Genomic DNA, 23,522 nt, shown 5'->3' with positions numbered 1-23,522 from the left:
CAGTTTAGACAAAAGACAAAGCTTAATCAAAAAACGAACAAAACAAATTTAATACAAAGTGGAGACATCCAAATCAAGAAAACGGCTGTAGTTTAAAAGGCGCAGGTTTTAACGGAACAGTGGTAATGGCCCATTTTACCGAAATTACGATGTCGGCATTGTACGTGTCGCAGTCAGTAGAGTGAGCAAGAAGTTATCAGTGTCACTCATGAAGATGACGATTGCCAGGGGTTGACAGGGAACGTGGTCAGATACTGACTGGTTGTTTGGTTGTGACGTCGTGAAGATATCCCGTGGCAAGGTAGAGTTAGCGGGCGCTTTGCTTTCGGATTTTCTATTTCTATGTAAAACTATATCGTAATATGTGAAGGAATGTCATCGAAGTTTATATGTGAATGTGGTCGATACTAAACAAGGCATCTTAGTATGTCAGCTTCGTCTTTCAGCAAATTGAAGGCAGATGTAGTTTAAAATATGTTACTGATGATCCATGCGGAGGCATTGTTAAGAACTAAAAGTTAGTTGATCGTTCATCAACCTTTCAGTACGTAATACATGTCTTTCAAAGGCGGGAAATACGCTAACACATCGAAGGAAGACAACACGGAGCCCCCCTCACAACTGCTGCATTTGCATAAAAAATACATAAAAATGTAGCCATCATATACTGGGGGAAAGTAATCTTAGTTCACATTACTTAAGATAAAGAGCTGGTAAAAAGCGTATCCCAGTCTTATGCAGCGACGCAGAAATATGCAGAACAAACGCGGCTTCATTATTATGTTTATTCCCTAGCTTCCGTTTCCTCCTTAGCTTTGTATTTTTACATCAAAAGAATGATCGCACTAACAAAACATGCCTCAAATTATGCATACGGGCAGAACATTATATCCTGGGAAAATTTGGGTCGTTCTTTATCTTTCTTGATAAAAGTTTATTTTCATGCTCTCTAATTCCCTCATTAGCAGCGATCACTTTGTCCTATGCAAGAGCAACCGTAGAAGAGGGGAAGAGATATCATATCCCACCTCATCGGTACATCATAAAAAATGCCATCGTGCTCCTTCCACAACCTATTGTTTTTCTCTCCCTCTTTCAGTTAGAGACCAAAGACTTTTGAGAGTTTTTCGGGTGGAAGGACTAGTGTGGGGGGGGGGGGGGATCGTCGAATCTGTTCGTTACTGGCTTGAAATTGTGCGCAAACTTATATACTTGGCCACCAATTCAGATATCACCAACTTTTCTCAACGCACTTTTTGTCAAGACCTGACGGGCGTTTTTTTTTATTTTCTTTAGGAAGATTTCGGCTAGACCTTACAAAGGCGAGCACCAAACCTAAAAACACTACCTACCGACTTAGGAAGAAAGAGACTGTTTTGAAGCTACCATAACGGCTTGATATGCCTTTGGATTTATTTCCCGAAGCACCGCAACGTTGCCTACGATATCATGTTATTGCGTTCAGAGACGTAGCGGATGTGGCCTCTGCGGAAACGCTAATTATAATGGGACCGGATGGAACTGGCTGAAAAAGACGTGCATGCCAGCCAATTCTCGCGACGTATCGGTGAAGGCGAGCTTTCAACAACTCGCTCTTTACAAAGGAACGGCAAAGGATGCTTTCATTTGTGTTTTCATAGCCAGACGTGTAACTACTGAGTGCCGGTTAAACTCCCTGTACAATCTTACTGAGCCTCAAGGGCGGACGAAGCAGCCAAAAAGTGAGTAGACCATGAAAACCAGGAGAATATTTGATGAAGCACTGCAAATATACTAGCTTAGTACAGGGGATGAATTCAAACCAGTATTATCAGATTCTAATGAAAATGGAAGGTCAGAAACATACTTTAGATTTTGGCTTTCAAAGAGATAGAGAGTGATAGAAAACGATTGAAAGACAAGCAGGTAACCCCGGGGAAACGCAGTATCCTGTTCTGCTTATGAGAGGGAGAAAAAGGGTAAGAAACTTCACGTTGTACCAAGCAGCTACTATGTAGACAGTCTCCAAGGTCTCGCTGCCTCTAAGTGCCTGTATATACCCATTATGGGCTATCATATATCGTCGACGAAGAATGCACGATTCGGTTGTTCCTCGCGCGCCCAAAAATCAGTTTGGTTATAAAAGCTTAAAAAATTTATCAAAGTTGTGCAAAAATTCTATCTTAGCGCGTGTTTAGCAGCCATTGCAAATGCGGCTTCGCAGGGCTGTTAGCATACCTGGCCTATGTCGTCTGATAAGACAAGAATATATAAGCATGACGACAGGGTTTGCGATGGCATCGAATACAAGCAATGGTTATCCAGCAGCGCGAAGAGGTCAGCGTGCTGTGCCCCTGAAGCTATGACAGTTTGTGCAAAAGATGGCATGCCTTGGAGTTAGTGACTAAGTAAAAACAAATGTTGGTGTGCGCAATGCACATGCTGTGAGCTAGTAATAAAGAGCCAGATCCTCAAGGTGTGTATCCTGAACTGGATGTAAAGTTGGGATCCTCGACTGATAAATCCTTTGAAACGGCATTCGGATCGCTCAGCTTTGGCAAGAAAGCTCAGTTCTCAGGTGCAGTTCACTTTAGTTCCCGGTGTTACGTTCGTTACCGTTTCTATTCGCTGTACTGCAGTCGCCCAACAAGGGTAGCTGAGAGCTTTCATATTCATATGTTGTGCATTTCAATGAAATTGTCATTTTTATAGCTGCGTGATGAAAATATTAACCTGGATTTGTCGTATATGCTAAAATTCAAAACGTCTAGTTTGTGCGACTAGCATGGTATAAAATATGTACCCCTCGATTCATTTGGTCGACCATGGAATCTTTAGGTTATCGCCGGCTGTAGCCGAGCGTTTCATATTTATGCTTATTGTGGCATGGTTATACAACATTCTTATCGAAAATGCTCTTTGGAATTAGGCTTTCATATTCGAAATGCCTCCGCAAACTTCCACGCAATGTAAGACACAATACAAGAAAAGATAGCGCGAGCAAGGATTTGGAGCGCAGTCGTAGTCAGAGTAGCGTTTTTAATTTTTCGTTTGTTCATCCTCTCACGCGGCAGTTGTTTGAATGCACAGGATACGAACGCTATGTATGTTTTATATTTCTTTATTATTGCATGTATACGCTAGTCTAATGCTATGGGCAGCTTCGGGAGATTATAAATTTTGTAAATCTTGTAAATAAATGTTATGCTATGCGAGAACGCGAAGTATTTGTCAAGAATATTCATTCAGAAATTTTTCAGGATTGAATCTTGCAAGCGTTAAAAGAGTGACTAGACTATCAAAAAATACCTATTAAATAATTTATTACTATACAGGCGTGGTGAGAGTTATAAGAAATCGTTCATGCGGTTCCAATCCGCGGCTTTTGGGCGGCAAAAATGCAGAATAAAAATAATTTGTAGCGAGAGCTACATTGCCCGTGCCTGTCCATGCCTCTCCATGCCTGTCCGTCCCTGTCCGTGCCGTTCCGTGCTTGTCCGAAGAGCGAAGAAAGAAGAAGCCTTGGGAGATGGTAGCTGGCAGCTGCCATGGCCGAGCACTAACTGGCAGTAGGGCTTCCTGACATTACGTTTTGCACGAGCTGCACACTCGGGATTCCCCTTTCATATGGGAGGATGATATCACAATCAGGCTGCCAAAGCTCTTGCATTCACGTTATCCCTAGACCACGCAGGCACGTTCATACGGCAGGATTAAAGCGGGGATTTATATGTTGGCTGGTAGGTTACGCTGAGGCATGCTCGCTAGGTGGGAGTGAAAACAGAGAGAAAGAGGTAGCGTAGTGGAGGGCTTCGGACCACCGCTCTATAGAAGCTTTCTTCTAGTCGCACGTAAGTGGCGAAAAGTGCCGCCTGTGGCATAAATAAAGGTAAAACCATATAGTGAACTACTACGTGCAGAAGCCATGTCTTTACTTTCATGCCGAGCCTAAGCGTAGCCATGCAGATACCTCTCGCGTAACTCAAGGTCTAAACCTCAGCTAAGTTTTTTTCTTGCACTGATTCATCGATCATTTTACCCTGTGGCTGAAACAATACTCATAAGTTACTTGTATAGAGAATGCGATGATTTATTACTGACAGTAGCGCTCTTAGTATGTCCTGTTACGAAAAAAGAAAGCATAAAATAAAGAATAATTTTGTATGATCTTAGCCCGTCTATACGCACAAAATGCAGACGCCACTCCTCTTCTAAAATTGCATTCTTGAAATGAATGGGGTAATCAGCTTCAATATCTAAATGCCACATACACATTTTTTCTGCCACCTTTTTCGTGATTGTCGAAATGTGCTCGCTAATGAAAGAAATTGTCAAAATAACATGCTTTAGTCGAGACTGGATCGCCTTGTGCTGTTGATGCTCAAAAGAAATCCGCAGCACATCACCAAAACACGCTCTTCTCATAGTGGCTTATTATTGAGGCTTCAGGAACGGTTACTTGCCCTTCGTGCTGGCTGCAAACTAATATCATGCCAGTAGTTTTCCTTCGGGTATCTACGTTGTGAGGCCTTTGTGCTTACGCACCCTGTTTTTTCTGTTGCAGATAAAAGTCGTCATGTCAGCTGTGAGGCTCTTAGCAGCGATTCTCTTATTCGGTCTTGAACTCGTTGCACAGGAATTAAACCCACAAGGTAAGGCACTGCGCTTGCTCCACTTATCAGGAATATCGAGCAACTGGAGAAAGTTACTTCACAACGAAACGAAAAAAAAAAAATCAGACGCACAGTCCGTTGAGGAGAACAGAGGTGATAATACTGAGAAGTGAGTGGCGGCGCATAACTTCTTGCCCACATTTTAAAACTTTGTGCCGCTAGAAATATGCAGCACAGCACTAACGTGTACAAACTTAAAGGCATGTCATCACTTACCGACTTTTACGGGCCAACAACGTCCACGTAAAGATAGTGTCAGGAGAGCCAAATATTCGAAGGTTTACAAGCAGAGAATGCAAAGGCAAAAAGAATAATTACAGGATTGCACTTAGCTTCGCCACTTAGCTTCGCCTAAATGCTTAATGGCGAAAGCCTTTCTCTTCTTCCTTTATCTTCGGTGTCAGTTAACTCGTTATAATTTTATTACATTCTTTTCTTTCGCTTCGTCGCCAGAACCTATTGCGACGTCCTTACCGGGGAAATTATGTATACGTCAGAAGCTAAGGCAACGTCTCACTGACACATCTCACAGAACCTCTCAGAATCTCGCTTACACATTGGCAAAATCACGCGCAATAGAGATATTCACCATGAGCCTAGAAAAGCGTTCGTCTTAAAATGAAGACGATGCGAATTTTTATTGCCGCGCGAGAGCAATGTTGCGCAGGTTTTGCAGCTGTGTCACCTTGGTTTAGGTAGTTGGCTGGAAGATAAACACAAGTTTAGCCGTCTATTAAATCTCTGCAGTTGATATGCATAACAGTGCGTTGCTGTGCAGCCAGCTCTGGACCATAGCTGCTACACAAGCAAGACAAGATTTCGCTTGGGGTTGTAGCCTGCGGGTTACTGCATTGAAACTCAAACCATTTGCTGTCCACGCTGATTGCATCATTCATCTTTTTCAATTAACAAAATAATGAATACGATGGGACTAGTTCACATGCACAATTTGTAGTCTAAATAATACCCAAGCCTGGTTTCTCGCCATAGTGCTGCCATTTGTATGCAGGAGCTGGCTAACACCTTTTCCAGACGATTCAGTATCATCTGAGAAATCGCCAAAACTGTTTTGTATTGGTTGAAAAGAAACGCCCTAGGCAGATAGTGCTGCTATCTAGTTTCTTGTGGACGCAACTGCGCATACAAACTGAAGGGTGCTTCATTGCGGCCTTCATCGGATGCATGCACACGAAGAGAAGCACTGCACGGGCGCTGTTCCGCAGGGGTAGATGACTGCTTTATACCAGTGGACCTGGAGGAGGAGAGCCTCTGATACCGAGGTCTAGAGTGGATAAGAAGTGGCTGGAAGGTATATTTTGTGCTATGCTGTTTGTATGTCTCTCCGTGAGGTTTTTGTTCCATGCACTCCATTGTGCTGATTAGCCCCACACTCTGTAGCACAGCAGACTTGCTGTAACCTCGCAGGGGCTCTGTGTAGAAATAAAAGTCGCAATATGTGATCGACTGAATGCCGTCAAAAACGTGAGCGCCTCCTTATGGACATCTTACACTTGAAAAATTAATTTAAAATGTCCGAAATCTGTGAACGATAAACATGTGCGGCGATTTTAATTTCTATGCAATGCACCAAATACTCATCCTCGCAGTAAATATATGTGAAATTTGCAAAGCATATTTCTTTGCTCTCAGTGAAAAAGAATACATTAAGTGTCCCAAATAAAAAATAAAATGATTTGCCGTCATTCGCTTCGTGTACGCATGCACCATTACTGCTTCCTTACCAATTCTTCGAAATGCTGCCTTATTCTTTTTTACCACCCGTTACTAAGTTCCATACTAGAAAGGATGTTCTTCAAGTAACATATCGAGATGTACGACATGTGCAAATGTACTTGCCTTGGATGTGACAGCTCCGAGAATATTCCTGAGTAGAGCAATATTTATAAAACAGCATTCATAGAATAAAGACTTCAAAATATTAAGACAACTTGCTAGGGATGGGTGTAGGGAAGGAAAGCGTAAATAGGCACCGATTGGATCTTAGAGATGCTGCAAAAAAGTGATTAGCTTACATTGTGGATAACGACGTTTGCGATTTCTGGGACAAAACAGCGTTTTTGTTCACAGCATGGCTCAGGGTACTGGCCCAGTGAACAATGCCAGGCGAGTCGCCCTAAGTGTTTTCTTAGGGTATCACTGGCCCAAAATAAAGAAAACAGCGAGCTCTTGAATTTCTTTCCGCTTTAGCCTGAAAGAGAGACACAACTGTGGCCTAAATGGGCGTTCGAAATTACACTTTAGCTAATCCGCTTTGTAGGGTAAGACTCTCAGTAGTTGGTCTTCCGTGATGTATGGCAGTACTGCACAGTAAAAGGCACGGCAACCTGTGTGTCTACCCTTGTGTATAGCTTGTGTGTCTACCTGTCTTCGTCGTAACTTTTGCTGTGTTGGTCTGGTATACATGATTAATGCTCTTTAACAGTATGCAAGGTTTTAAGTAAAGCACTTGGCATGTATTAGTTTGTGTCATAATTAAGCTATACATTTCTCTGAAAGACAAGGTTCAAGAACTCTTTCTTTTGGATTATTGCAGAGGCACGCCAGTTTAATATTATAGTATGATTTCGGGCTAGATGAACAGATTTTCCCAAATCGTCGTTCTCTCCGTTGTCGGCTATGCCATAATTATCACGCGGCAGGTTGAAATTAAAGAATTGAATTCCTGTTCCAGCAAACTTTTCCCGTGCTTTTTTTTTCTCCTTCATACACAGAATGCGATTTCTCTGGCATCAACCTGGAACACGAAGTGGAAAAGGTCATAGAGATGCTAACGAAAACTTACCGCGCCGGTGGCCCTGAAGACTTCTCACCTGTATTTGCTGGCCTAGATATTGGAGGCGTGCACGTAACGGGCATGGACAAAATTAGGCGGTATGGACCGGTTGTGCGTTACTGTTTGAAAGGCACGGCAATGGTTCACATGGATTTGATTAACATCGGCAATGTAGAAATTATCGCACCTTGGAGGTCATGCTCAGGACAGCAGGGAAACGTGTCCCTACGCGCCGAGTACTCCCGTTTTACGGTACACCTGCGCGTCCGCACTCGAGACAACGGCGAGAAGTACCTGGCGATGACAACCGATTACGCCATTTTGCCTGTGAACACCTACAACGTTGAGGTCACTGTAGAAGGCCTCGGTGATGTCGGGAGGATTGCAAGCAGTGTGTTTAGCAGGCTTCTTCCTTCGGTTCCACTGGGCCTTTGGATGCGTAATTTCTTCCCCAACTTCCGGGAAGCTCTGCGGGATGCCCTGGAGGATGCAAATGAAGTCTTCTAGCAAGCTCATACAAGTGCTTCATTCTACGACTCAACTCTTCGGATCACTCAGTGAAGTTCAAAGTTTCAACTCCGTACTACAAGATGACCGTATACATGCTGTGAATGCAATGTTTCTGAGAAGCAAGCAAGTGCTAAGAAGTAATAAAAGTCTATGATTACGTTTCTGCCCTTAAAATTGACTATTGAAGAAACAATTAAATGTAACTCAGAGTTCTTCATAGAGCTGTCTTACAAAATCGCGCTTGAAGAAAATAAGTGGAGGCGAATAGGAGGAGAAGGGAACATTCTTATATGTACTATAGGTGTTTCAGCGATTCTTCTTGCTAACTTGTTTTGAGGTGAAAACGCGGCCTACGTCAGATACTTTTGTTGACGGACATCATAAGCAAGATTAATGACAGAAGCTAATCAACTTGTTTAAAGATTTTTAAGTTATTTCTAAAACAATAGCCTTAAATACGGCAATCGTGCAAAAATTCGCCGTCGGCATTGTCATTGTCAGCGCCTCCATTTTGAGCGAAAAGGCGCTAGAAAACATCTGACAAGTAGCTGCCGGCTCATAGGGTCAGCGGGTTTTGTGGCGGGACCACATTGAATGATCCAAACAATATGAGCTTAAACCTTGGCTAAATCCTTGACTAAAAAGAGAACCCTCCAGTATCCTTGACGGCCGAGTCTCAAAGAATAATGTTAGGCCACGTGGGCGGGTCTTTATTGCTTCGTCACCAATGAAATATTGGTGATATTTCCGACATTACTACCACTGAAAACTGTATGCTAATGAGTATGTGTAAGATAATTTTCACACATATTCAGGAATTAGTAAAGAAACGAGTAGCATACGTCATGATATCTTAGGATGATCCGTCGACAGCAGAAAGTATAGCTTTCGCATCACACCCTGGAAACTCTAAATTTAGTGTTCCCCAATTTTTATCCACTACGAACAGCCAGGAGTTGCAGTTAAAGATGTTGTTCATCAGCAGTAGCCGTATCTGATTTTACGATTTCTTGAAAGTAATATCCCTCAGCCAACGTGCCCAGCATTTTTGTTCGTTTGAGCCTGTGAACGTCATTTTGAAGGCCCTTAGCGACGACGACTAGGCAAAAGACCTTTTAAGTGCGTAGTGGTCCAAGACAATTCACTTATAGGTAGATGGCGGATGGCCCACGCTTTATATCTGCCGCAGGCGAAGAAGCATTCGCTTCTATGTACGCGAAGGAGACTTGTCGATGGGAACCGTGCGTTGCTGGTACAACAAATGGAGGCCTGTCCAGCCGAACTGCGCGGCCTATTTTTATTTATTATCTTTACGGTTGAAGAGAGAAAGCTGAAATTGTAGATTTCTTTGCAACGGAGGTATCTGCTTTATTTAGTGAAATGTAGCGTTTTGGCATACCTGAGACCTATTGCGTGACTGGGTCTTTGCAAACATTAATCTCTCCGTGCAAACGCTATGCAAGTTAGGGACGCTTGTTTTAAGCTTGTTTGTTGTGAGAGTTTCCTTTTCAGGCTAGTAGGAAGGTTCTATATCTGCAAACGATATATTGGTCCAACCGTTTAAGCCAGCGATATTTTGAAACGACCAATAACCTTTTATATGACACTTGGTTAGGAAACTCAAAATGAAATATCGTAAAATTTCTCTTACGAAATAGAGAAATTTTCGAAACAAAATCACAGGTCTAAAAGCACGTCAGAGCTCGCCCGTGTTGTTTCACGTCGCGTCGCAATTGTGCTTTTCGTTCTCTCAATCAGAGCCTCTTAGCGGTCCCAAAAGGGGGTCACGGTGCGATCACTTCTCCTTCATTGCTCTTGCACAAAGCGTTGTCATATTCGTGAATACAGACAGTAAGGCTGTCTGGAGCACCGTACATATATCTCGACGACAGGAGAAGCATCACACGAAGTGAAGAGCAGCCGCCGTCAGTTTCCTTCTTTAGTAAGCCCATTCAACTGCCCGGCTGGTTAGCGCCATTTTGGTTTCGAAGAACATCTCAAGAATAAGTGCTGCGGCTGCGTATGCTTACAACTGTTGCTGATCACTGTTGTTGGCCAACCTAGTTAAAAATAAAGTAGAGCCAAGGCCATTTATTTTGTGGTGGAGGGAATGTTTGTAAACAAACAATTATAACACAATGCAAAGTTTAACCTGTTCTCAATTTCAGTCATGTGATAATAATAATGGTTCACAGGAAGGGAACGGCACAGTATCTGTCACACTTTCTCTATGGACACCTGAACCGCGCCGTAAGGAAGGGAGGAAGGTGGGAGTAAAAGTGGAAAGAGAGAAAGGAGAGCCGTAGTGGAGGGTTACGGAGTAATTTCGACCACCTGGGGATCCTTAACATGCGCTGACATAGCACAGCACACGGACGCCACTTCGTTTCACCTCCATCGAAACGCAACCACCGTGGTCGGGTTCAATCCGGGAACTACGGCACAGTAGTCGGGCGTCTTACCACTGCACCACCACGGCGGGACATTGCAGTCATGTATATCAAGAAACTTAGTCAAACGATATACAGTATTATATTTAAGTGGGCGAAATTATTTTGAGTGAGGGTCTTTTTTCGAGAGAAGTTTCGACTTCTTGTATTGTATCCAGGATGTCATTGCGTATTTTACGTAGACAACAATGTTAGACAAACAGTCTGGTAACTGTAATCACCGAAACAGCGGTTTTCAGGCATGCCACTCGATTTACGGCAGTGACTCTGTCACCAACTCGACCAGCACATGTATGCTTATAAGGATTAAGATATCGCACTGCACCATCTAGAATGTAATGCAATCAACAGTCGCATCAGAATTTTGGTAGTAATGACTGGAAAACTGAGTCTCTGGCAAGTGTGCATAGACAAATGACGTATCTAGGACAGCCTGAGGTGGCGGTGGCCTCTTTTGCGAATAGTTTTGTATGCATTCAGTGACGCATCGTGAATTTTCGACGTACTCTGTGCGGCATGCTGAGGCCATATGACTTCTATTTCTCTTCCCATCGCTTCGACGTTGCTTACCATCATTAGGTAACGCCACGAAACAATGAATTTTCTCGTAGGGAGACGTATATTGCTATCCCTTAAATATTCTGCCAACAGCACTTTTAAAAAACTAGTGCCAAAGCTTTTAGTGTGTCCAAAACAAAAGCTTTCAATACCTGCGCAATAGTCTCCGACGAACCTGTAAAGCGAAACTTAAAAGACACCAATACTCAGAATACGGCGAACCAGTGCAGAGACTGAACGAACGTAAATATTTTACAAGAGGTGCTGAGGTAAAATAATTTTATACCTCTTATTACGAACATCTTAAGCTTTTCAAATAAGGGAAGTGGCATTTACTTTACACATAAATATTGTACACGTATTGCGCTATTCCTTTGAGGAGGTGACCCACTCTGTCTGCCTCAGTCATCCGAGCATTAACTATTCTGCCCAACTTACATAGAAGAAGTGCTAACGCTGTGCTGGCATATAAATGCTGCCATATAACATACGTATGCACATATCCAAAATAATACAAAATAAAAGGAAGCCTATTTTAGATTAAGAAAACATTAACAATGAGATCACGAACTAAACCAAGAAGCATGTTAATCTGTAATAAATACACCTTTTTTATTCCATGGCATCCCCACTATATTCAACTTAATTCTTATTCAGAATTTCATAAACGTTGTTAGGCAAAAAGTTTCGATTTGTACCTCAATAATGAAGGCAATTCAATGTGAACGTCTTTACAGCAAATGGCTTAACATAATCATTCTTGTAATGGTGGCAGTGATGTCAGAAATTATAATATTAAGGTTGTATAGACGAAACAGCTAAAAGATAACGAAAATGCATTGCTTTAGGTAAGTGATGAACCTGTCAACATCATCAGTCTGAAGAAACCCAATGCAGTGCGAATGACTGTTCCATATCTCCATTTAAACCTTGTCTCAGTGGTAGCTCTCCCACCAAAGCTTTAATCTTGTCAGCACAATTAACTTTCTGCCATACAATATTACGTCTTGGTTTTTCTTGAAATTCAGTTATTACCACTTTTTCTTTCTTAGGCCCCGCCGGTGTGGCGCAGTGGTTAAGGCGCTCGACACACTATGCCCAAGGACGCGGGATCGAATCCCGGCTTCGGCGGCTGCGTTTCGATAGAGGCGAAACGGAGTGGCGTCCGTGTGCTGTGCGATGTCAGTGCACGTTAAAGAACCCCAGGAGGTCGAAATCTCCGGAGTCCTCCACTACGGCGTCTCTCATAGCCTAAGTCGCTTTGTGACGTTAAACCCACAGACCAACAAACCAACCAACAACGTTTCTGTAGAGAGATACAGGCAAACTCCTATTCGTGATAACGAGGGCCTGCTTAAAAAAGTAGATAAGTGATTAATTCATAAATTCGTGCATTACTAGGCAGGTAGATAGGTCGTGCTAAGTGGGATTTCAGTATTTCAATGTTTTCAATAACCGTGATTGTTGTATATGAGGCGGCTCAACACTAAGAAGTTATGTATCATACCTAAAATGTCCAAAACAAAAATTGCATGCGCATCCCCTCAGCAAAGGGTATTTCGCGGGCAGTGAGACCAATTGCTTGTTCTCAATGGCGATAATGTCACGTGACGCGTAGAATGCTCGAAGATTGCGTGTCAACTTGATTGCTTCCGGTTTTTTCATGTTGTATTGACATCAAGTTGAGGCCGTAGGCTGTACGTAAGGACGCCGAAATAATAAGCAAGTGAATGTTGACTTATTTTATGTTGTTAACTGCAGCGCTGGCCGCAGTCGAACTTATCGCATTGAGAAAAGCAACACACGTAGCATTTGCGGAAGCCGTCATTAAAGCTATAGCGGATAACATTAGCTGAAGATAGCACGAATGCCAGCCACGGCTATTGGCGAATTGGAAAGAGCAGACCTCTGAAAACAAACGTCTTTAAGAGGACGGACGTAGGTTTCATTCGCGTTGTAGTAGATGACGGAGAGGCCACAGCGAAGGCGCAGTTTTTCCAAAGCTCATTGTGACGTCCGATTCACTGTTACACAAAACCTTACCCATTTTAACCGGCCCCAAAAGTAAATAGTCAACGTTGTTCATGCATTCAGCTGGTTAATTATAAGAGAATAACATAATGTTGTAAACGGCGAAAGGCCACTTTATTAAGTCTCAACAACAATTGAGGGTCACGACCGACATTTGCGTGTAAGCTTGTGAACTCTGGTGTGTCATTATGGGTAGCATGTATATACGCAGTCACTAAGGCTGCTTTTTGATTCAAAGGCTGCCAAAATTGGTAATTTTATATCGCATACAGTGTATGTACGGGGCATGTAGCCCCAAAGAAGGGCAAATATTTTTCACCAAAGCTGACAGGCGAGCAAGAACCACGACTAAGCACATTAAGCAAAACTGGTGCGACGCCTTAATTGAGTTTATTTTTCAGAAAAATGATTCTACAACTACACAGGAAACGAAAACGCCCAAGCAAAGGGCTAAAAGGGCCATCCTGCTCAAGGGAAAGCTTCGATCATTTTCAATATCCCGAAAAGAACGTGCGCGCTTCGCTATGCCAATTAAAGGTAGACAGTGTGCCCTAGATGCTGATACCGAGTTCAAAGAAACCATGAATGCGCACGTACTAAGTTATTTACTTCAACAAGCGCTCTCGGGATGGAAGTCGCCATCTTTGAGGTTTAAATCACGGAAATTATATTGACAAAAAGGAATGACCTTAGAATAACTCGTAGCAGAGAGTGTACAGAGAACCACTTTCCCATTGCTATTCATGCTTTTGTTTAAAAGCACTCGCTGATGCTCAGGCCCCTACTTTAAAAAATGTCGCAAACAGGTCCACGTAATGAAAAAAAGGCGAGATGTTTGAATCAGTATCAGAATGCACTTAAAAAAGTTCAACAAAGCGGGGGTAGTAACTGTAGCGAGCAGGAATCATTTTACATGTAGTGTTCGTTCAAGGATATTTTTTTTTATTTTATTGTTTTGGAGGCGCATGTTATCCACCATTATTACAGTGCGCTTAGTTTTATTACTCCATTCTCCTCTGTACAAATATATGCGCCCTGCTCTAGCTATGGTGGCGTTGTGAAAGTTAAAAAGCCACGCAAAAATGTGTACAGTTCTAAGCACGCTACCTGTCATGGTAGTTTACTTCGAAAAATAGTACTCCAGTTTATGTAACACTATATAAAAAAGTTCCAAACATATATACTTCAACTGTTAACAGCATGGAACTCTGTTGCCTCTTTTGCAATGAAAAGAATTGCGATGGTATTGTTAACCGAATTGTGTTATTGTTGTTCCCAAGCAGTGTTTGCCGATTCAATGCCGATTTTAGGTAAACAGCAGAAAACCACTGACAGTCAGCTGGCACGGAGTTAGTAATATTTTTAATAGACTAGATGTTTCAAGGATCTGCATTAAAAACAAAACAGTTATAAATAATAGAATCACATACCGCTGTTGCCGTTGACTGTGTAATTTCCATTGAGTGCGTGGAACCACATTCATTTTAAAGAATTACTCATAAAAAACGGCGATAAAGCAATGTTTCTAACCGAGCCGTGGTTTGGTGTGTTGCCCGGAACTACAGCTCTCTAAATTTGGATAATGACTTGGGTAGAATTGCGTAATCCTATATTTGCACATTATCTATCCGGCATGACTAGCGTTAAGCCTCTGACACGGGAAACTCGTCGGCGACAAATCAGCTATCGGGATGTTTTCGTTTTAGCCGTTTACATCCGCTCCAAAACCAGCAACTATCTATTTGTATGACTACACAAAGATAACCGAAAGGGCGGCTTCGCTCAGTGATTTTTTCTTACAGTAATATATTTACGAGTTGTATTTTCCCGCTATAGGTCAAACCAAACAAAGTCATGGCGGTTGTGAAGATTTTCGCTTCTGTGTTTTTCTGTGGTGTTGCTGTCACTGCGAAGATAGAAGGTAAGCCCTTGTACTAAATCACGTCAAGACAAGTATTCCTAAAACATGCCGAAAATATTGCAACAGAAAACGTTACAAAGTCCAGCTCGTTTCTACTGGTGGTGACAGTAGCTGTGTCAATTTCTACGCACCCTATAAAATACATATCCACACAGCATCTATAAAGCGATGCTGGGTTTCCAGGAAAAAACTACTTATCACCACAACACGCAAGATTGAAATAGCTCCGTAATATACATGCTTACGCTTTTTCATCAAGCCAAAAAGATGTACAGTCTGCTTGCAGTGTTTCGAAGATTCTTCAATTTCAGATGCAGTTACCTCAGCAACAGAACACACATTTGTCACAGACACTCGGATCGTATATCAGATTATTTTGATGGAATACGTTAAACTAAATGTTCAGTCGGATTAGAAAAATAAACTAGTTTATATTTGCAAATTTCTGATGACCTAAACTGAATGTCTGGCTGCCGGACTCTGAATGCGAAATGCCCTTAAGGAGGGAAAAGTCTATGAAAATGATTTATTTATTTATTTCATTTTATTTGGTGTCTTTACAACGCTATTGTCCCACTCCAAATTCAGCTTTCCTACTCCTGCTGCTGCCGCTTAAGTAGACATAAACACAAATGTTAAAATACACATAAACCTCTCATTCAATTTGAATAATACTTTCTATCTCAGATTGATTTCTTTCAAAGTCATGTATGAGTAATACAGGAATATTTATTGTTGTCTTGCTTTTCAGAGAATACATCAAATGCAAAATTCCTGCTTCTATAAGACTTAAATTGCTTGCGTTCTTTAAACGTGAGGAAAAATAGCAGAAAATACCCTATCATAAGGACATGTGCATTAGAAATAATGTTAAACTGACCTCCATTCAATTAATGACAGATTAAGACTAGTGCTCCACCCGAAAATGTTTATGGCTGCTGTACTATCGCACTTGTTCCTCTGATAAGTTACCGTCCTAAAATTTTGCACGCATTGTTTTGTGTTATCTCTCCTAAAAGAACATAAGATTCATTTTTGTATTATAAAGTAACGAAGTAAGTCAGAAAAAACACACAAATAAGCCTTGTTATTACTCTCCTAAAAGCTTTTAGTCGGCTGCAGCCACATTTCTGTTATCCCATGAAATTTCTGAAAACTGGAATAATCGGCATATTTCATTACCTTCTATTGTTACGCTGCGTGCGTAACCGCCAATTCTCGAGCAGTGTCACAACTCTAGCGATTAAATCTCAATACGTGTTCATAGCAAGTCATCTCAATGCCGACAAAAAAGCATATACTCGCGAAGTTTCTTGAATGCCTGAGGGTTTCATGCTGAACGCTAATCGCAGAAGCCTACATAATGTAGCCGAGTCATAGGAAGCTTTAAGGGGCTATTCGTGGTGTGCTGAACTGTCAAGCCGGATCTAAACTAGAATATATCTCACTCTGACAATTCCAGAAAGCAAAAACAGACCACTGATAGGTACCTATGAAATCATATCGTTCTTGTGAAACAGCCCTTGCTGTGCTTTCAGCAAAGGAAGCAGTATTTCCCAATCTGTGCTCATGAAGAGTGTTATATATATATATATATATATATATATATATATATATATATATATATATATATATATATATATATATATATATATATATATATATATATATATATATATTGTCACGTCTCGGTAGAACACCAAGGAGAACCTAGCGATAGATGGTTTGAATGGTCGACCAGAACAAGTCTTGCGTTCAAGCTTCTTTCACTTCCAGGCTCGCGCTTGTCGTCTCAGATGTCATCTTTTGCGTCGTCTTCTATATGCGTCATTTGCCCCCCTCCTCAGGAAGCATCGTCTCGATGAGGTCAGTCCGAGTTGTACGGCTTCATACGCACAACGTGGACGACGTCTGCTTGTTGCTGGCGTCGCTTTGATGTCGACACCTTGTCTGGCACCACCTCATAAGTGACGTCGGTTAAACGTCGCTGGACAACATAGGGCCCGAAGTATCGCCGCAATAATTTTTCGGAGAGTCCACGGCGGCGAATAGGAGTCCAGACCCACACTTTGTCGCCAGGTTCGTAGATGACATGTCGGTGTCTCTGATTGTAGCGTCGTGCATCATGTTCTTGCTGATTTTTGATTCGCACACGCGCTAGTTGTCGAGCTTCCTCTGCACGTTGAGCGAATTCCTCGGCGTCCTGATCGAGATCATCGGTGTCAGCATTTGGGAGCAACATTGCATCCAGCATAGTTGTTACTGGTCGCCCGTGAAGGAGGCTGAATGGTGTCATACGAGTGGTGTCTTGGCGTGCCGTATTGTAGGCGAACGTGACGTAGGGAAGGATTTCGTCCCAATTCTTGTGGTTCACGTCGACGTACATGCAAAGCATGTCTGCGATGGTCTTATTGAGACGTTCCGTCAACCCATTGGTTTGGGGGTGATAGGCTGTAGTTTTACGATGACTGGTGCCACTGAGGCGGAGAACGGTCTCCAAAAGTTCGGCCGTAAATGCAGTTCCTCGGTCTGTTATAATGAGTGCCGGGGCGCCATGCCTCAGGACAATGTTCTCAATGAAGAACCGAGCTGCTTCAGCGGCGGTACCCCTTGGCAGAGCCTTGGTCTCCGCGTAGCGGGTTAGATAATCTGTGGCGACAATTATCCATTTATTCCCGGCTGTGGACGTCGGAAATGGTCCCAGGAGGTCCATGCCGATTTGTTTAAAAGGTGTCTTTGGCACTTGAAGAGGGTGGAGTAGGCCAGCTGGTTTTACAGGAGGTGATTTACGGCGCTGGCAGTCTATGCACGTACGTACATAGTGTTTCACTGTCGCCGGCAGTTTTGGCCAGTAGTATCCATGCTGCACTCTAGCCAAAGTGCGGGTGTAGCCTAGGTGACCGGCGGTTGGCTCGTCGTGACACGCTTGCAAAACTTCACTGCGGAGAGCTGATGGGACGACGAGTAAATGACTGTTTCCCCCTGGGCGGAAGTTCTTCTTGTAAAGTACGTTGTTGCGAATAAAGAACGAAGGCATTACTCGGGCGAAAGCCTTGGGCACAACCGTAGTTCGCTTTTCCAAGAAATCAATAAGAGGGAGCAATTGCTGGTCCTCTCGCTGCTGTTGGGAAAGCGTTGCGTCATCTATGACACCTAAAAACGCAGTGCCTTCATCGGTCATAGTGGAAGGTTCGACCGGCGCTCGGGAAAGGCAATCAGCATCCGTGTGCTTCCTTCCAGATTTGTAAATAATGGCCATGTCAAATTCTTGTAATCGAAGGCTCCAACGCGCGAGTCTCCCTGAAGGGTCCTTTAGGTTCGTCAGCCAACAGAGAGAGTGATGGTCGCTAACGACTTCAAAGGGGCGAGCGTACAAATAAGGGCGGAACTTCATAACCGCCCATACCACTGCAAGACATTCTTTTTCGGCCTAAGAACTGCAGCTCCTCGTAACCGAAGTGGCACTTCTCGGGCTTTAGGGTGAGGCCTGCAGATCGTATGGCCTGAAACACAGCTAGCAAACGGCGTAGATGCTCTTCAAATGTGGCCGAAAACACAATCACGTCGTCAAGATACACCAGGCATGTTTGCCACTTAAGTCCCGAGAGCACAGTGTCCATCAGCCTCTGAAATGTTGCTGGTGCAGAGCACAAACCGAACGGAAGCACCTTGAACTCATACAATCCGTCGGGAGTGACGAATGCTGTCTTCTCCCGATCCCTCTCATCTACTTCTATCTGCCAATATCCACTTTTCAAGTCCATTGATGAGAAGTAACGTGCATTTCGTAGGCGATCAAGGGAATCGTCGATGCGAGGAAGAGGGTACACGTCTTTTTTAGTCACTTGGTTGAGCTTGCGGTAGTCTATGCAAAATCGTAAGCTGCCGTCCTTCTTTTTAACAAGCACCACGGGGGAAGCCCAGGGGCTCTGTGACGGCTGGATGACGTCGTCTCTAAGCATTTCGGCCACCTGGCGCTGAATGGCTTCGCGTTCTTTCGGAGCCACACGGTAAGGATTTTGTCGAATTGGGCGAATCGAGTCATCCGTAATGATTCGATGTTTTGTCAAGGGCGTTTGGCCGACCCGTGATTCGGAAGCAAAGCAGTCTCGAAATTGATCTATGAGATCCAAAAGGCGGTCCCGTTCTGAAGAAGACAAATTTGGACTCACATCGACGATGGTTATGGGCGTCTTGCTCATTGGCTCTTCCTGTTGCAGTGAGAAGCAGTGCTGCGCATTTAGGATGCTGTCGAAAAAGGCCACAGTTGTGCCTTTCGGAATTTGCTGACGCTCGTCGCTGAAGTTTGTCAGCAGCACTTCGGTCTGTCCATCGGTCAAGTTGACTAGCCCCCGAGCTATAGAAACACCTCGGCTTAGTACCAGGGTGACTGCCCTTTCGGCGATTCCATCGCCGGTATGCGCCACGTCGCACTTCACTTGAACAAGAGAGCATGATCGCGGAGGTAATGTCACCGTCTCCTTGGCGACGCGTAAGGGCATCAGTGGTACTTCCGCATAACCAAGGTCTCCATGATTCTTGGTGAAGGCAACGACGCTATCTCGAATGCTGATTACAGCCCCATGAAGGCGCAGAAAGTCCATGCCCAAGATGAGGTCTTTGCAACAGTCAGGGAGAATAACGAAACTGCCGACAAACACCGCGTTTCCTATTGCTATCCGGGCAGTGCACTTCCCTGTCGGTGCCAGTAGCTGACCCCCAGCACTTCTAATTACTGGCCCAGTCCATTCGGTTCTTACTTTACGCAGCGTGTCAGCCAGTTTCTGGCTAATAATTGAAAAATCCGCTCCGGTATCCACTAGAGCGTGTACCTCCAGCCCGTCAATAGAAACGGCGAGGTCAGCACTAACAATTTCATCCAGGTTGTTCGTCTTTTTCGGCATCTGCGGCGGAAGTGCAGCAAGGTCGGCGCTGTCAGCTTCGTCGTCAGGGCTGCTCATCTGGTGCGGCATTTTCGGCGGTAATGTAGGCGGCATTTTCGGCGGTAGTGCGGCGATGTCAATGTTAATGTTAACAGCGGCGTCAGAAGCACAGGTTGTCGGCGGTTGCGGCGGTGGTGAGGGGTTTGGCATTTTTCGACTGGTTGCAACCTCCCCTCGCGAGGTTGCGGCTGTTAGTTTCCCCGGTGAGGGCTCGGGGACCGCTGTCCGCTAACGTCAGCAATGCTACGGCGCATTGGCGAAGGATAACGCTGTGGTGATGGGGAGGAGCGGCGGCGGAAGCCCCGGGACTTGTTTTCCCTGCTGACCGGAGGATCGTCCTCGATTTGGGCAGTGTCGGCATTGAAGTGTTGGCGAGCAGAAGCAGGCGGAAAGGCTTGCCCCTCTTCGCGGTAGCGGCAGTACCGATACACGTGGCCAGGTTGTCCGCAGTAGAAACAGAGTGGCCGGTTATCATAACTGCGCCACCTGTCAGTTCGGCGTGGTTGAAAGCGCCTGGAAGGCGCCCACTGAGGTCCATGGAAGAGTCGCGTCTCCTGACGGCTCGATGAGCTCGGTGGGGCGTAGTCTGGAGGCGGGCGACGAAGGACTGCGGCATAGCTCTCATGTTGCTGCTCCTGGTAAGGTGCAGGGACGTCGGCCGTGAAGCTGACTGGTTGTGGAGCGTGGTATGGCTCCGAAATAGCTGCCGCGTTGTCGACGGGGTGAGACTGGTTACATGGTGCAGACGGTGATAAGGCATACCGAATTTCATTCCTGACGGTTTCCACAAGGGCCTGTGATGACTGAGCCTTCGTAGCCGTAATTCGCTGGAGCTCCTCAAGGACAATTTCTCTAATGAGGTCTCGAAGAGCGGTCCTATCGGTTGCATTCAGCGCCGCCGCAGTCGTCGAAGCACAGTTAACGGGTCGGTTGTACTGGCGGCACCGGTCTTGTAGGGCTCGCTCTATAGCAGTAGCGTCCTTAACGAACTCTCTCACCGTTTTAGGTGGGTTGCGTACCAAGCCGGCAAACACCTGTTCTTTTACACCATGCATGAGATGCCGTAGCTTCCTTGGCTCACTCATATCAGGGTCGGCACGGCGAAAAAGGCGAGCCATGTCTTCCGCAAACATAGCCACGCTCTCATTTGGCTTCTGGATGCGCACTTCAAGCAGGCGCAGCGCATTGTCCCGTCGGTCAGTTCTCGCGAATGTGTCGACCAGCTGGCAGCGGAAGTCATCCCATGTGGATAAGCTGGCCTCGTGGTTTTCAAACCACGTTCTAGCATTATCCTGAAGGGCAAAATAAACATTACAAAGCTTCTGGTCTGCGCTCCACTGGTTTATCTTGGCCACTCGCTCAAACTGGTCGAGCCAGTCCTCCACATCTTCAAACGCTTCCCCGCGAAAGCACTCTGGCACCTTGGTGTTCTGTAGAGTCACCGGCGTAGGGTTGGTATGTGCCATGGCTTGGGAGGTCTGAGGAACTTGGGCGTTTGAGGAGTCGTTCGGTAGGTGACTGTACTCCGGCGCTAGGCCTAGAAGGCGGCGGCTAGCACGATGGACAGGCGTGTCGACGTTTGGGATCCGCTGTGGACTGCCGGAAGGAGTCCTATGCATACCCAGCACCTCCACCAGTGTCACGTCTCGGTAGAACACCAAGGAGAACCTAGCGATAGATGGTTTGAATGGTCGACCAGAACAAGTCTTGCGTTCAAGCTTCTTTCACTTCCAGGCTCGCGCTTGTCGTCTCAGATGTCATCTTTTGCGTCGTCTTCTATATGCGTCAATATATATATATATATATATTTGTGGACTGAATGGCCAATGGCAAGACTCAAGGTACCTCGAAGGGAAACATGCCAAGCCGCTATCATTTGATGCTGCATCATTACATCACTTTTAACGTTTCGGTGAATTTTTGAGTTTCAACTCTAGGGTGAAAAACAATCCTACCAGCACCAATTTTTATTAACAGCTAGGGAACTGTCTTCTGTTAACAATATAGAAATTCGAAGCGAAACCTCCTTGCCGGCATTTTGTTTCTTCAAATGATTTGATCTATGTGTAGCAATACCACAATTAATATTTTTCTTCTATTGTTAAACATTGAGGCTGAGTCCTTTGTGTGGTGGGCGGTGATTTCTGCCCAAAGTCTCAATGCAGCAATTTTTACACCCTGCAATTTCACTTCATCAGAATCGTGGAATATGATATGATCGCATTTGCGCATCATTCAGAATTTTTGTTTTGTTTTTATTTTTGTTTTCCTTTTTTCACGCACAAGGTGCGACTTCTCAAATATTGATATGGACAACGAAGTGGACCAGCTTCTCGACACGCTACCGGAAACTTACCGCGCCCGCGGATCTGAAGACTTGAAACCGCTCTTCGCTGGCTTAGATATCGGTAGTGTGTACGTAACCGGTCTGAACAAACTAAGACGTTATGGACCAGTCATTCCGTTCTGCTGGAAGGGAGAGAGCATGGTTAAGGTGGAACTGATAAACCTCGGCGGCATCAAAATTTATTCCCCCTGGAGGCTGTGCTCTGGACAGGAGGGCAATGCGTCATTAGGCACCGAGTACTTTCGTTTCACTGCCAATCTGCTCGTACCGACCCGGATAACCGGCGAAAAGTACCTCGCAATGAATTACAGGGAACCAATAGCGCCTGTGAACGCTTACAATGCTGAGATCAATGTAGAAGGCCTGGGTGACGGAGCGAAGATTGCTAGCATTGTTTTTAGCAAGATTTTTCCTTCGGTCTCTATGGAACTGTGGATGCGCAACTTCGTCAACCAGTTCCGTGAAGCTCTGTGGGATGCCCTGGCGGGCAGACGTGACGACCGGTAACCTTTGTATGGCGCATCATTAGCCCCTGCCGCTTCGGTGGCCCTGTCAATGGCATTCGTATTGTACTGGGCTGTAGCTGGGAGGAATAAAATGCTCTGGAAAAAGCTAGCTTTAAGCTGTTGTGCCAAGAAGTAATAAATGTTAATATATCGTCTGAGACTTTCTCTTGGAAACTATTGCACTCGTCCGTTACATTTCTCATTTCACTGTTTGATGCATGCAGTAAAAAAATAGACAAAATCCTGCAGAGTAGGAATGCACACACTAAGGCACACTCCTGCATACCTAAACGCCTCGATCCGGTACTTCTGTCCTTTAGTGATGACATTTTTGTACCGCTGTAACTTCGACATCTACTTTAGGAACAAACTTCAGTGGATATGCTTTATAGATGAAAGGCAACAAGCGGCCGGAAAACAATTCGAAGGGTTACCATCCGCATGCTTACTGCATGCTTATAACAGTTTAAAACACTTTGTGCCGTAAGTCTGCTTCCCGTACTTGGGCTGACACATGGCACATTTTTGGGAACATATTGCTGCAAGTAGTCTATCCATTTAATTTCGATCTCCTCTTCATCGAGTTCGTTGTGTCCTCGTTTTTTTTTTTTTTGTCTCTGGTACAATGGTGTGTGTTAAATTTGTGAGAGTAAACACCGCAATGCATATTTGTAGATATTTCGCTTCAGCAATCAGGCGAGTTTCAAACAAGATACGTACCGCCAAAATCTCCGTTAAAGTGCACTAAAGTATGGTGTTGGCTTCTACACTCGTAGATTTGAAACCAAGCCATTGTTCTGGACAACATTA

At 44.4% G+C, this 23,522-nt stretch overlaps 1 protein-coding gene across 2 annotated transcripts; it reads left to right on the top strand.

Annotated features, from left to right (window-relative positions):
• The first annotated feature begins 1,534 nt into the window (after positions 1-1,534).
• On the top strand, positions 1,535-22,884 carry LOC146176509 (uncharacterized). Of its 2 annotated transcripts, XM_084582818.1 has the most exons (4): positions 1,535-1,721; positions 4,544-4,631; positions 14,832-14,916; positions 22,146-22,884. In XM_084582818.1, exons 2-4 carry the CDS (start codon positions 4,556-4,558, stop codon positions 22,711-22,713), a joined length of 729 nt encoding a protein of 242 aa, XP_084438944.1. In that variant the 5' UTR covers positions 1,535-1,721; positions 4,544-4,555; the 3' UTR covers positions 22,714-22,884. The 2 variants fall into 2 exon arrangements, with proteins under 2 accessions (XP_084438944.1, XP_084438945.1); XM_084582819.1 differs by lacking the exons at positions 14,832-14,916; positions 22,146-22,884 and adding an exon at positions 7,385-8,194 and having other exon boundaries at positions 1,539-1,721.
• The last annotated feature ends 638 nt before the right edge of the window (positions 22,885-23,522 follow it).

This window comes from Amblyomma maculatum, chromosome 10 (genome assembly GCF_055883805.1).
Source record: "Amblyomma maculatum isolate TAMU_Amacu chromosome 10, ASM5588380v1, whole genome shotgun sequence".
NCBI lineage: Eukaryota > Metazoa > Arthropoda > Arachnida > Ixodida > Ixodidae > Amblyomma > Amblyomma maculatum.
The sequence above is the reverse complement of the archived record's forward strand: the minus strand, read 5'-3'. Positions and strand labels throughout refer to the sequence as shown.

Bases quoted from the DNA above. Each gene is read 5' to 3' on its own strand.
- LOC146176509 (XM_084582818.1), top strand. From the start codon at position 4,556: ATGTCAGCTGTGAGGCTCTTAGCAGCGATTCTCTTATTCGGTCTTGAA. The intron at 4,632-14,831 runs GTAAGGCACTGC...TTCCCGCTATAG, and splicing joins ACAGGAATTAAACCCACAAG to GTCAAACCAAACAAAGTCAT. The intron at 14,917-22,145 runs GTAAGCCCTTGT...TTCACGCACAAG, and splicing joins TGTCACTGCGAAGATAGAAG to GTGCGACTTCTCAAATATTG.